General features: G+C 37.9%; 1 protein-coding gene across 1 annotated transcript; it reads left to right on the forward strand.

The window, feature by feature from the left end:
• The first annotated feature begins 2683 nt into the window (after window positions 1-2683).
• LOC140934244 (adenosine receptor A3-like) lies at window positions 2684-3772 on the forward strand. The gene has a single exon (XM_073383903.1). The coding sequence runs from the start codon at window positions 2684-2686 to the stop codon at window positions 3770-3772; it is 1089 nt and encodes a 362-aa protein (XP_073240004.1).
• Window positions 3773-15070: the final 11298 nt, after the last annotated feature.

Below are 15070 nucleotides of genomic sequence, written 5' to 3' on the forward strand. Positions count from 1 at the left end.
GCGCAGAGCGCTCATTAAGCAAATCTTAAATGGCGTCTTGCAGCTAAGTTACCATGCGTCTATGTAACCACGCCTTTGCTGTACAATAATTTAAACTGTTATGGTGTTCACACCGCGGCGGTCAAACTGCTGACCGTATTAAACAATTGAATTGAATTAACGTAAAAACTAAAAGTTTGACCTCTATTTTGGCGTTCATATTCTTTTGAACGGCTGAGGCGTCTAAATTTTCGTTCGTGTAAGGTGGTTCCGTGTGGACGAAACACCTAAATTTTCAACCAGTCGACAATTCGTCTAGTGCCGTGTGAACGCTACTTTAGTTTAACCTTCAGACCTTTATTCAAAAGACTTAAGTCCTGCAATGGAAATGCCATCACGCAAGACGAAATTAAGTAATACTGAGGGACTGTAGGATGTTGTTTCACCCGTGTTTCCATCACGTGTTTCCATCTGTGTAGACTACGAGCAGTCTCTCCGTCTTCTCAGTCCCGCCGTCTAGCAAAACGCGCGAGACACGAAAGTGAACACAGAGCGCGTTCGTCGCTTGACGCTCGGGCGCGAGTGCACGCTCCTCACTAAAACTCAAGAAAAAGAGAGACTGCTCGCAGTCTATGCATTGTGTGTTTTACGATTTTCCTCCGAAAATAAATTCTTATGATTCATATTAGCGATGAAATAACATTGCTGATTCACTTGTGGAAACAAACTGAAAAATCCCGAGCGGTAGCCAATCAGAACAGGGCAGGATTCGCTTCATTTTTGCCGCTTGTGGAATGATTTATTTGCTCGGTTTTTGATACCTTTCTGATGACAGTGATCAGAAACAATTTTACTATCTCAGCTCTTTGCATTCGTAGTTTTATTATACTTCCCTTTTAATTAATGTCGCCTATGATAACCTATTCATATGTCAACTGTAGTCAGCCACAATAATAGCGCTGAAACAGCTGTCTATGGCTACAATCCCGCTCTGTTTTGAGTTCTTTCGGTGTCGTGTTGATGTCTTGCATTATAATTTTCACGTAGTACGTTAAACATTGCAGTATTCTGCTTGCAGAATTTAAATGTCTCTCAGAAATGATGATTACTTACTGCTTTACAGTCGCTTACCAAAAAGTCATTAACAATTCTCCAGTTTATAAATATTCAATCAAGCCTTACGTTGCTTAATCATTATTGGTTGCGATAGATTAGGACACCAGAACTTTTTTTTCATTTTACGAGTAGGTCTCGAAAGTCCCCGGCTTACAGCATAAATTTTTAGAATTTTCCAGATAAAGGGTGTTTTGGATAGGTAACTCTTTACTTGTAATGTCAAAGCGCTCGATGTAACAGTTTCCGTGACGTTGTGAACCGATAGTTGCTTAAGTCTTTTTAGTAATAAACGGAGAAACTGAAATCAACAGTAGTGCCTAATTAAGCTCTAATTTAAAGCCGTTCCTTTTTAGATGTTTTAATCGCTGCATTGGTGATGAAACTTCAAACAAAACCCGGCGCTTGTTAAATTTCTTTTCAAAATTAATTGCAATGTAGGCACGCAAAGAAAACGCAAGAACTCATCAGGAGAAACGCTCTCTTAATTTGCATCAAAACTGCCGCTTAAGTGGCGGCTGTAGCAGTAAAATAAGAGTTTATAACAGTGCAAAGAATATTGTCTGTCAGTCAAAATATCCAGACGATCTCTGAGTAGTTATTGGTTATAGCTATGTCGGATGTTATTGTAATCACAGAAAGGTGAAAATGATATCTAGTCAAATATTTCTCTCTTACGAGAGTTAAGGCAGTATTGGTAATGAAAAGAGTCGGCGCAAACTCATATGCCCACGAAGGACGATTATGCCATTGACAATTTTCATGCTCATTTTCTTATTTGATTTCCAATCTCATTTCTAGTCTTAAGCTTATTTAAAACTTTACCATATTTTTAAAAGCTCCGGATTTTATTTTTGCGACATGAAGGCCCATTTAACGACCTTTTTAATCCATTAGTTACGAGTTAATTGCCAGAGAGCTTTTTCATTTTATACAGAAATATTTCGTAAGTATCTTATTTCATCACATCATACCCTAAAACAAAACAGATTCTCTCGTTTTGTTACGTCGATTTTAACTGTAAGCTCTTCGACCATCGAAGATTAACAATGATAACTGCAAACAAGACAACATAGTTTCCGCTGAAATATTCAAATTTATCACACTGCACCCGATGTTCTTATATCAAATTCCTATGTTTTGAACAAACAAAAGCCAATATTCTTTGTTGTTTAACGATTCAGCTGCTTTCGAATTAGTGAACATTTTCTAATCAATCTTTTCGAAATAGCATTTCTAAGTCTTCAGTAATAATGTCATTAAACGTTTGCGAGATGGCCAAATGATAAGAGCAATTTTAAACTGAGATTTTGTTATGAAATTTTGCCTTCACCAGTTAGTTTATTGACATTATCTGACAGTGCTTGTTACTTTCGTGGCGGTAGATTTTGATCACTTCTTTGTCACGTGGACGTAACGTTTGTCATTAAGACATAACTACTGCAAAATGACAACTTTCATTATCGATGTTATTTTGCCCTAGAACGCATTAACTATTCATGCATCCAAGGCGATTCATCAGTCTTAAGCAGTAATCTGTGAGTTAAAGAGTGTCTCGGGTAAGCATAGAGTGCTTCACTTTGTTATAATTATGAGCGGAGAAGTCGATGAACATGGCCATGTTAAGGGTTTACCGACTGCAACATTTGCACTGGTAGCAGGAATTTGTAGCTCACTATTTGGTTTATTTGCAGCCTTAACAAACGGCCTTCTTCTATTTACTGTATTCAAAGATCCGTACAATTATTTTCGAGCGCGCGCGACCACGTACTTTATCATTAGTCTTTCTTTAAGTGATCTTCTGGGAGGCTGTCTTGTGCAGCCAATGTATGCTGCGTCTATGTTTACCATCTCTACCGGAGGCCAAGCGCAGAAACTCTATGAAATCGCTCTTATTTTCAGCCATGTAACCACAAAGATATCAATTTTTACAGTAGTTGCGCTATCGCTGGATAGATTTTTAGCTGTCAAGCTTTCAGTGAGGTATAAAAGACTTATAACAGTGCGAAAAGTAGTTGTTTGTAACGCTTTAATCTGGATTTTCTGCATTACCTTTGAAACTTCTCATTCTTTGGACGAAAACAAGAAAGTATTCCACGTAATTGATCTTCATCTTCAAACGACTACTCCACTGACTATCATGTGTGCCCTATACATCGCGACTTACATGGAATTTCGCCATTATTCAAGAAACGTTGTTTTTGTGCGAGCAAACACGGGCGGACGGTCACGCATTTTTCTTCGAAATATTGGGTTGGAGAAAAAGATTGTTTTTACTGTTGTTTTAATTATCATTGTGCTCTTCATATCTCTATTGCCGTATTTAATCGTGACAAATTTACAAGAACGCTGCCATGAAGAGCTTAGCGGTGAATGCAGCGAGCCAGGGTTTTTGCTTACTAAAGCCCTCTCCGTACCTCTGTTGTGTGTTAGCTGTGCGTTGAACCCGTTTCTCTACGCTTGGAGAATACCACAGTACAGGCAAGTTTTACGTTTAATTGGGGGATGGATTTGTCAGAGATTTCGCCGTAGGAGCCACACTGTTAACACATTAGCGTTAAATATTCCGTCGGTACTAGCATCTGCCAGTTTAGTCGAACAAAAAATCCCAGCTGTTGGCCATCTCGAGGAAAGACGATCAGAAGAGATTATAAAAAGCGATTGTGACTTGAGAAATTAAAACTTCACGATCATTAATTCAAAGGTGTGGCAACAATCAAACTCAAAATTTAAGAGTTATTTTCTCTCTAATTTTTTGAACTGTGGTTACACTATTTTTCACCTTTAAGCTAGGATGAAAGCAAAATTGGCTAACGTGCCCCATGCTGCGAGTCAACTCAAAAAATTCTTTAAATATTTACCATGACTGCTTTTATTTTAAAGCTAGGCTGCGATCATCGGTGAACATTTTTTTCTATAAAGTAGAAAAATAGGAATACAGCCCTTGATCGCAGGTTATCTAACTTAGCGCCATGAATATCACCAGATTGAATAACTGAGTATTGAAGGTAGTGACCAATCATGATCTATTACTTTACTCACTGCAAGGCATGAAAACTTTTAGTTTTATTTAAAAGCCTGGTCTTCACTGGCGACGCAAGCATTGCATGCGTTATTAAGGAGGATGGACTTGATATAAGCACTGATAAGTTTCAACACAAGAATATAAAAACCTTGCGTTCTTCCTACTCTTATGCTTATATATATCACGGCCTGTCTCACCTAGCTCCGCATAAAGCTTGTTATGCTCATGCTTATATAGTCGAACCCCGTGTTACGGACACCCGCTACGGACACTTTCTTTGACGCTCTCAGGGAGCTTAAGCAACGACGACGGCGACGGCAACGAGGACGGCAAAAAAGCAATAGGCTTAGATTAGCAAAACAACAACTTTGCGCGTGCATCACGTTTTTTTTGTACATTTCTTAGCCGTTGCACGACTGCAACATGAAAGTGCCTAAATTCACGGTTTGTCGAGGACGGGAACACAAGGCAACAACTTTGTTTTTCTTTTCCTGAAATTTGATACAGTCCTTTAGAATTCAACTCCAAAAACATTTGCCAACATTTGACGAAGTAAACGAGATGTAGTAAGCGCGATAAAGTTTGAAGCAGCGCGAATTCACTTTTTAAGTGACGTTTTTGTAGCCGTCGCCGTCGTTGTTGCCTTAAGCTCTCTATTAACGGGCTCAGACTTTACTGTGCGCCAATGTTGCTTTAAAGTCGGACGTAATTCAATATAGGTTCGGTACATGAGTGGAGCGGCGTCTGAACCGGGCCTAACTTATGTTTGGATTATGCTTTTGCTTAAGCTTGTGCTTTCGTCGTTAGTGAGGAGCTGGTTTTAGACGCTGATAAAATTAAAGGGGCACGCAACGACTGTTTTCTGTAAACAGCTGTTCAGAGAAGAAAATATTGTCTAGAATTTTCTTTTGCTTCCGGACGGCTAAAAATTTCCAGATGAACGTTCGATTCATGTAAAATTTTCGAAGCTTAATCTAATTAATTCCCTACGATTTTCTGCAGTAAAATTTTTCATATTTTAATACCCAGGTCACAGTATCTTAGAAAAGGGAAAAGAGAGAGGAATCAGAAAAAATTTCACTTTCGTAAAATGTTAAATTGCGCCTAAAATTTCCGTAAAAATAACACTTAAGTCCTTGTAATTTCGAAAAGACTTAAGTTCCCCTAGGATGACCGAACAGAGATCTAAAAGTACTCTGGATAGCCAAAAAAGTGTTTTCAACGTATTTTGGAAGAAACCGCCGTTAGGGTGCCCCTGAAATTAGTATACTAAGAGATGTTGGGAGAACTAAAAACCGGTCGGTCTGTGTCGTTGATTGCAGAAGTCGTTTTATCTCCTAAACTAGGTAATCTTTAAGAAATTATGCTGTTGTTTTTACCGTGGGAAATAAGTTCAGCTTAAAGATGCTTTGTGAAGATCATGCACTTGTTTATTAGCGAATAGGCAAATTTTAAGTGATATGCGTTGAGTGAAAAACAGAATTGATTCTGAAAGGATTTGGCTGATTCAACATACATGTAGATCAGATGTCTCATATGACATTTGAACAGTATAGCTGCTAAATCCTAGAACAAATAGTTGTCGAGTTTCGGAACTTTGCTGTCGATCAGTGTCTGGAAACCTAACGCGTCCTTTATATACGAAAAAGAGGCGAATAAAACGAATGCAAATAGTAGGGGCTGAAGGGATCTATAAGGTCCCATTATTTCAAGCAATATTCCCTCATCACGTAGACTGTAAATTAATAGATGGAAAAGAAATGTAGTTGAATAGTCATAGTCTTATTAGCAAGAGGTAAAATTTGTTGCAGTATAACTGATTAATTTAGGCCTAGTGCAAAGGTCGGTCTTTTCATGTACCGAATTTAATTCCCTTTTTTAGACCCAGATAATATGACAAGTTCGACGGTTGATTCAGACGTCAAACTTGACTAGTCGGGCTCAATTCATTTTCACGATGTTCAATGGTTTAAAATGCTTACAAGTGAAAATAAATTTTAGTAATTTATGCATTAGTTGTTCTGCATATGAGAGGTTCGAAGTTTTTTGCACTTTGAAAGGAAGTCACTCCACAGACGCCATGTTGGCCACTCAATCTTAATTCATGGGTTGACCCAAATTAGACATGTCGCACTTTAAGTTGATTCAAACTTCGATCTCTTCATCTACTTGATTGAAGAGATTAGGTTCAGTACATGAAAAGATCAACTTTTAAACTGGGCCTTAGAGTTATAAACATAACGAGGACAATGACAGGTGGTCTTTAATTGTTCGTCAGGCGAAACAGCTAGGATTAAGATACGTCTGACGGAAACAAAACATTTATTTTAAAATCATAGATACTTGTGGGTTTTGGCCATCTTAGCTTAAGAAGAAACAAAAAGCACACTGCTGTGATAAACATAAGGAAATATAAAAGCTTTTCTGGAAAGAAATAAAATCTGAACTTGACATTTCGTATGTTCCCTATGTTCCAACAAACATATTCCAATCAGGAGTATAAACCGTCGAAAAATTGTTTTATCATTCGATTTCCAAGTTTGTTTTTTAATGAATATATATCTTTGGGAAGCGAAGCTATCTGCCATTTTTCAAGCAAGGGCGATCGCAAGAAGGAGAAAAGCGTGGTTTCGTGTACGCATGAGCAGAATATTATTTGCAGCGGCTCCTTCACCGGCGAAAAATGTCTGATTGGTCGACGCGCGACCACGTGACATTGCCAAATTCAAAATGGCGGCAATACCCCTATCGTTTGTTTATTCCAGTGGAAAGATTAATTGCGGCTTAATATGAGTTGCAAATGCATATACAGATATTTTTAGAATAGCCTAGACTTTTTATTATCCTTTTTCACCTATTCCTATGGGATTCGTTCCCTGCGATGCTCGCGTTTTGGCCGGTTTCCTGGATTCAACTTTGGACTCTTCACGATCACCGTCAAAGGACAACAATATTTTTGACGAAAGCCGGGTCACTAGAAAGAACGGCCTTTATTCACAGCTCAATGCAGCGGAGAAATAAGACACTATGGGTCCTTTGAAATTGTTTAGACACCTGGAAGTTATTTTATTTTTTTTTTACCGAAAAGATAAAGCAAAATTATGTTTTCTCCAGCAAGACTTTCTAATTTATAAAAATTTCTTCAACATGAGCTAAATGAACTGTAGTGTCTGCATTCATGTTCTTTTCATTGCAATTTTAATATCAATATGACCGAGCAGGATTTTTTTTCTTTTTTCTTTTCAATGGTTACTGTGGTTGATCTGAATAAGATAATGAAATTTTTAAAATTAGGGGAATATATATAAAAGAAGAGAACTTTGATTGCAAATATGTTAGTTGGAAAAAATAGTGATTATACTATATGATCTTTTTACTATATAGGTTAGAAAAGTGATGCGTGGTCAAAAGTGCTACAAAGGAGTAAAAACCCAGATCTTTCCATTAATAAATTTTATTGACACTATCAGGGACATATACTTTGCTTGAGTACATATTTGTTCGTCAAAAATCTTGTTTGTGAAGCTGCACTTTGTTTGATTCAGGATCAATCAATCTTTTCTGAAGAGAAATGAACAATAAAGTATGTTAACATGTCACTACTTCAACACTGCCTTAGCCAACATAACTAAGAAGAAACTCAACTTCATATAAAAAAAAAAACAAACTGAAAAATACTTCACTGTGAAACAACAACCGTGTCTTCAAATATATATCCATTAAATTCATGCAAAATGTAGACCTGATGAGAAGTTTATAAGAAAAGAAACAAACGATAATTACAATGAAACTATAATGTTATAATATATAATTATCTATAATGAATGAGATCTGTATTTGAGTGTTCTCTCATAATTCTGACAGAAGATCAAAATTGGAAACTGCATATCCTAAACAACTGCATTCATCAACATGATCCAACTAAAATAAGACTCAAAGTTTACTCCAAACTTTAAACTCCTGTAAGGTTAATTTGTGAGGATTATTTTTTTTCTTGGGAAGAACTTCTGAATACTTAATAGCATGTTAACTCTATCATTCATTTATAACTTTGCGCCAAAAAAAATTAAGCCGGAAACGATGGACAGAAAAACAAAAGCATCCACAGGAATATTATCCTGTTCATTTCCTTCCAGGATCCAATTTTCAAGCAAAGAAGCACCCCCACAGAAAGCCTTGCGTGCAACAATTTAGTACTAAAAAATTGTACACGGAAGAAATCATGTCCGAAAGTGCGGTTCCTAACGAAGTAACTCGTTGTGTGGATAATCCCAAGCCAAATTTATGAGCAAAATAATCTAAAATTCGATCCTTCAATTATAAAATTGCAAGCCTAAATGTACAGCAGCTGTGCACATTGTAAACAGAATTTTTTTTCACAAATCAGAATCTGTAGCTCCAAGACGGTCTAAGTGTTTTAATGAAAACACTCTCACATTTTCTCATTCGACAGTTCGCATAAAACTCAAATTTCTATGTGGTAACATACAAAGCTGTAATAACGTCGACAACATTTTTTATGAAATTTGCATCGATCGACAAAATCACGTTTCGAACTACGCACTTTAGAAAACTGCCGCAACCCGGCCGCTTTCGATCCACTAGCCACAAGACAATTTACACAGCAAGACAATCGCTAAGAATATTTCTTTACCTCCTTTATAATTTCTTTTTGTACCGAGTGACACGAGATTAATTTGAACCAAGCGTAAGCGTATTTTTGTGTCATAACAGTGTAAACATGCGGAGATTAAGCATCTAAATATAGTTTTTCCAGCAACAAAGTACACGCTAAGTCATATTAACAAAACAAAGCCCAAAAATGTCTGTCCCTCTACATTTTTTTGTTGAATCCATGATAAGAAACTTGATATAAACAACAAAAACATTTTGGATAGCATTGTACTACGCTCTTCGATCAACAGTCGAATGTTATCGACTGTTAGATTCACAATCAAAGTCGAATTTTGACACAAAAACGGGATACACATTTAACAAAACTGTCGCTTCCGTGCAGCTCGGTACAAGCTAATTTATATACCAAAACAAAGCCCAATAATTTTTCTTCCACTACCTTATAATTTCTTTTTGTACCGAGTTGCACGGAACACGCAGTAAACAAAAAGAGCAAAAATTACCCACCTTTTCGGCATGTCTTCCACATGCAAACCAGCGATCTCAACGTCAATAACACTGAATCAGACCATGCCAATGCGATTTTTCGCCAGTTTCAGGACGCTATATTCTCTTGAGAACACACTTACGTCAAAACTTTGACCAAAATAATTTTTGATCTATTACAGTGGCAAGAAATTGCAACGCTGTCACTGCCAGAAACAGCTGCCATCGCTCCTTTCATCTCAACAACATTTCCCGGGCATTTTTCGCTCGGAGCCAATGACATTGCCCGAAGTAGATCACGTGTCATTTTTAGTACAGCATGCGCAGACATTTTTCGCCGGTGAAAGCGGCTCCTATTGTAGCCAAAGACAATTGGACGATGACATTGCGCATGAGCAGACCATTATTTATAGGCAGTTATTTGCAGGTTACGTGGTGGGCTTTGGGCTATGAAAAGAAAGAAAAATTTGTATCAAATGATAAAAGCAGAAATTTAAACGTAGTATAAGTAACTAATTAATGAAACAATAAATGACACATATAGAAAAGAAATATTGAAAAGAATAAAAATGTTATAGAAAGAAACAATTTAGATGACATACAAATTTCCTACCATATGTCATGTGTTGTCTCTTTAATTAGTTACTTATTCTACATTTAAATTTCTGTTATTATTCAACGGTTTATACTTCTGAAGATGTATGTTGGAACAATGATACGAAACCGCGTCAAGTTCAAGTTTTATTTCTTTTCAGAGATGCATTTAATCTACCTTTAATATTATCACTTAATTTCGCGAGTATTAAATTTTGCGAGTTTCGCGTTTTGGGAAGAATCGCGAAATTTGATTCTTGCGAAATCTAAAAATGCCTAAACATTCACTAAAAATCCCTATAAATCCCTAAAAATACCGAAATTAAATACTCGCCAAATATGTATGGCTCATGATTTTTCGCAAGATTTAATTTTAACAGTTTAGTCGAACTAAACACTCCAGCTGTTGGCTATCTTGACAAAAGACCATCAGAATTCGCGAAGAGATGGTAAACGGCGATTGTGACTTGAGAAATTTAAACTTCACGATCAGTAATTCATGATGTGCAAACTGACGCAACAACCCCCAACATTGTTGCGCCAACAATGTTGGGAGTTGTTGCGTGCGTGTTGGCAGTGTTGTGCAAACGGATGCAACAACTCCGAACAATGTTGGGACCTGCAGTGCATCTTGGGAAGGATACAACCCATAAGTCGTTGTAAACCATGCGTAATGAGCGTGCGTGGCCCCAACAATGTTGGAAGAGCTGTGCAAACGGATCTAACATTGTTGCCCTACGCTTCGGCGATTACGGAACAAAAGAAATGTTGGTAGTTGTTGGCTGAAAAGTTTGACCGGTTTCAAACTTTGTGCAACAACACGCAAACGACATCCAACAACATGCAACAGGATGTGCAAACGGACGCAACATGTAACATCCAACAATGTTTGGAGTTGTTGGTCAACAATGTTGCGTCCGTTTGCACGCAGCCTAAGCTAGGATAAAAACAAAATTGGCTAACGTGCCCCATGCTGCGAGTCAACTCAAAACATCCTTTAAATATTTACTATGACTGCTTTTATTTTAAAGCTAGGCTGCGATCATTGGCGAACATTTTTTCCGTAAATCAGAAAAAAAGGAATACAGCCCTTGATCGCAGGCTATCTAACTTAGGCTGCGTGCAAACGGACGCAACAACTCCCAACATTGTTACGTCCGTTTGCACGGGGCTTTAGCGCCATAAATATCATCAGGTTAAATAACTGAGCATTGAACGTAGTGACCAATCATGATCTATTACTTTACTCACTGCAAGGCATGAAAACTGTTAGCTTTATTTAAAAGCCTGGTCTTCACTGGTGACGCAAGCATTGCATGCGTTAAGGAGGATCACCCCCGATAAGCAGCGATAAGTTTCAACACAAGAATATCAAAACTTTGCGTTCTTCGTACTCCTATGCTTATTTAGTATATACACACTCAGTGATCTTGGTAATTCATGCAATCTGATTGGTTAGCTATCTCGGACTATGACGTTATATTCACCGCGCTTGGAAAGCAGTACAAAATCGCTGTCGTGAAATGGGTGTTTTTCCCAAAGTTTCGTCGTAAAGCCTTTTTGAAAATACGCGAGTATTCAAGTTCTGATTACTTTCAAGGCAAGAAAAGACTTCATGGTGTTTGGACAGCGTGATTTATTGTGAAGCCGTTTACTGTAGCTGTCTTTTTGTACGCTCGAAGCTATGTTTACCACGACAGAGGAAAACGAGGTCGCTTTGTCACTGTTTTGTGATTTCGGGATTTTCTCGCAAGACCAATTTTGCCTACAAATAGAGGTTAATTTATGGAGAAAAGAGGAAGGCAAATATTTTGGAAAATTGTTCGTACCAGCAAGTTAACAAAGCAAAGAACATTGGAGATAAACAACGCTCACCTTGATCGTAGCCGCTGTTGACAGCATTTGCAAGAAGCGACAAAGAAAACTTTCTCATTCACGGAGAGTTGACCGAAACAAATAAAGCTCTACTTTTCTTCTCGAATTGGGTAGTAATTTAGATTTTCGGCGTTTTCTTTTAAACCGATGATGCTAAAGTTTACAAAACTCGATACTAAAAGATTAAAACTATCATTTGCCATGTTTGAAGATACTGTAAAGATATAACTTTTCGCGCATCCACTGTTTACGGCTTCGTGTTCACGCATAAATTCAACCGTCAATCAAACTAGTCGTTTTTTAATGGTTTCTTTCTGATTCGGTTGAAATTACTTCGTGTGAATATACTAAAACAATTATTCACCTCAGGCTCAGTTAATATTGACGAATAATCCCCTCGACTTCGTCTCGGGGATTATTCTACAATATTAACTTCGCCTTCGGCGAATAATTGTTAAATATATCACGGCGTTTTTCACCTAGCTTCGCATAAAGCTTGTTATGCTCATGCTTACACAGTCGAACCCCGTGTTACGGACACTCGCTTAATACGGAGAGACACCTCTTTATTACGGAACGTATTCCTTGTCCCTCCCTGGTGAAAGTAAGCCCTCACATTTTCTCTAAATTCAACCCGCTTTATACGGACACTTTCTTTGGCCTTCTCAGTGTCCATTAGGATCAGCTTAAGCAACGACGACGGCGACGGCAACGAGAACGGCAAAAAAGCAATAGGTTTAGATTAGCAAAACAACAACTTTGCGCGTGCATCACGTTTTTTTTGTAAATTTCTTAGCCGTCGTTACGGGAACACAAAACAACAACTTTATTTTTCTTTTCCTGAACTTTGATACAGTCCTTTAGAATTCAACTCCAAAAACATTTGCCAACATTTGACGAAGTAAACGACATGTAGTGAGCGCGATAAAGTTTGAAGCAACGCGAATTCACTTTTTAAGTGACGTTTTCGTACTCGTCGCCGTCCTTGTTGCCTTAAGCTCCTTATTGACTGGCTTAAACTGTACTGTACGCCAATGTTGGTCCATAGTCGGACCTAATTCAATTAGGTTCGGTACATAAGTGGAGCGGCGTCTGAACCGGGCCTTAATTATGTTTGAATTATGCTTATGCTTAAGCTTGTGCTTCCGTCGTTAGTGAGGAGCTGGTTTTAGACGTTGATAAAATTAAAGGGGCACCCAACGACTGTTTTCTGTAAAACAGCTGTTCGGAGAAGCAACTATTGCCTAAAATTTTCTTTTGCCACGGGACGACTTAAAATTTCCCAGTAGATGAACGTTCCATTCATGTACAATTTACGAAGCTTATCAGTCTAATAAATTCCCTATGACTTTCTGCAGTTTAATTTTTCATATTTTACCACCCAGGTTACACTATCGTAGAAAAGGGAAACCTAAAATTTTCGGATTCTAAAATGTGATAGAGAGATGGATCAGTGTCTGGAAACCTAACGCGTCCTTTATATACGAAAAAGAGGCGAATAAAAAGAATGTAAATAGTAGGGATTGAAGGGATCTATAAGGTCCCATTATTTCAAGCAATATTTCCTCATCACGTAGACTGTAAATTAATAGATGGAAAAGAAATATATTTGAAGTTAAATAGTCATCATTAGTAGTCTTATTAGCAAGTGGTAAAATTTGTTGCAGGATAGTTGATTAATTTAGGCCCAGTGCAAAGGTCGATCTTTTCATGTACCGAATGTAATTACCCTTTTTAGACATAAATAACACAAGTTCGACGGTTGATTCAGACTTCAAACTTGACTAGTCGGGCTCAATTCATTTTCACGATGTTCAATGGTTTAAAATGCTTACAAGTGAAAATAAATTTTAGTAAGTTATGCATTAGGTTCGGCACATAAGAAGTTCGACGTTTTTTCACTTTGAAACGAAGTCGGTCACGAAATCCCGTGTTGGGCACTCGATCTTAATTCATGGGTCGACCCAGCCTAGTCCCTAGGCGTTCTCGGCTTGGTCAATCCTGGACTCTACCGTGAGCTGTGACGTCACCGAGAGATACGGACAACGAGGCAAGAGAGAACGCCTAGGGACTAGGCTGGGGTCGACCCAAATTAGACATGTCGCACTTTATTGATTCAAACTTCGATCTCTTCATGTACTTCACTGAAGAGACTACGGTCCAGTACATGAAAAGATCAACTTTTGAACTGGACGTTAGAGTTATAAACATAACAAGGACAATGACAGGTGGTCTTTAATTGTTCCGAGGCAAAACGGCTAGGATTAGGATACGTCTGACGTAAACAAACCATTTTAAAATCATAGATACATTTGGTTTTTGGCCATCTCAGCTTAAGAAGAAACAAAAATCACACTGCGGTGATAAACATAACGAAATATAAACGCTTTTCTGGAAAGAAATAAAACTTTAAGCTACTTTAACTTTGCCTCTCCAAGAAAGCTTGCAGAGTATCTGCAGTATCTTTCGGGCATAGACCGCATACGTAGAATATTTTTGTTGGAAGAAACAGTATCAACGCATTCGAACCCAGTGTGCTTGTGAATTGTGCAAACAACTTTATAACCAAAACCTTTATACACTGTCGAGAGTATACACAAACATGACAAAATTCTGGAATAGAAAGCAGTGTAAAAATCGTATGCACTAGTCACTTTCCCCTTTGGCACGGTTCGGATAATGTGCTAGATATTAACTTCTTCGAGAAGTTTTTAGGCCATATTTGTTATCGGAAATGAATGGTTCTCAACAATAGCCAAAGTTCGATCTGTTAGACTAAAATTCTAACATGACTCTGAGGCTTTATTAGTCTCCCACGAGCTCCCCTAAGAAGGCCTGCGTGGGAGGCTAAGGCTTTAGGGACAAAATTGCAAATTTTTTACGACGGCATTGTCAAACCAAACCAACTATAGAAATATGACCAGAAAGCCTTGGAGACATGTTAGAATTTTAATATACCGAACGTGGGCTATTTCGTAACACATTTTGGCGAACACCTCTTTGGCCAAGAACACTAGATATTTTATTAAGCACCATATCTCCTCTATTTAGTCCCTGGCTGCCGATTCTTCGTTCACAAGGACCGTTCAATATTTTCGCTTTGTTCACACGAAACAGAGAAACCAAATAAATATTATCTTTTGTCAGTGGTTTTAATATCTGTCCTTGCGCAGTGCGCTCACTAAGCAAATCCTTGACCACGCCTTTGCTGTACAATAATTTAGACTGTTATGGTGTTCACACCACGCCGATCAAATTGTTGACCGTGTTAAACAGTTGAATTAAATTGAATTGAATTAACGTAAAAACTAAAAGTTTGACCTCTATTTTGGCGTTCATATTCTTTTGAACGGCTGAGGCGTC

Source organism: Porites lutea, chromosome 4 (genome assembly GCF_958299795.1).
Source record: "Porites lutea chromosome 4, jaPorLute2.1, whole genome shotgun sequence".
In the NCBI taxonomy this organism is placed as follows: domain Eukaryota; kingdom Metazoa; phylum Cnidaria; class Anthozoa; order Scleractinia; family Poritidae; genus Porites; species Porites lutea.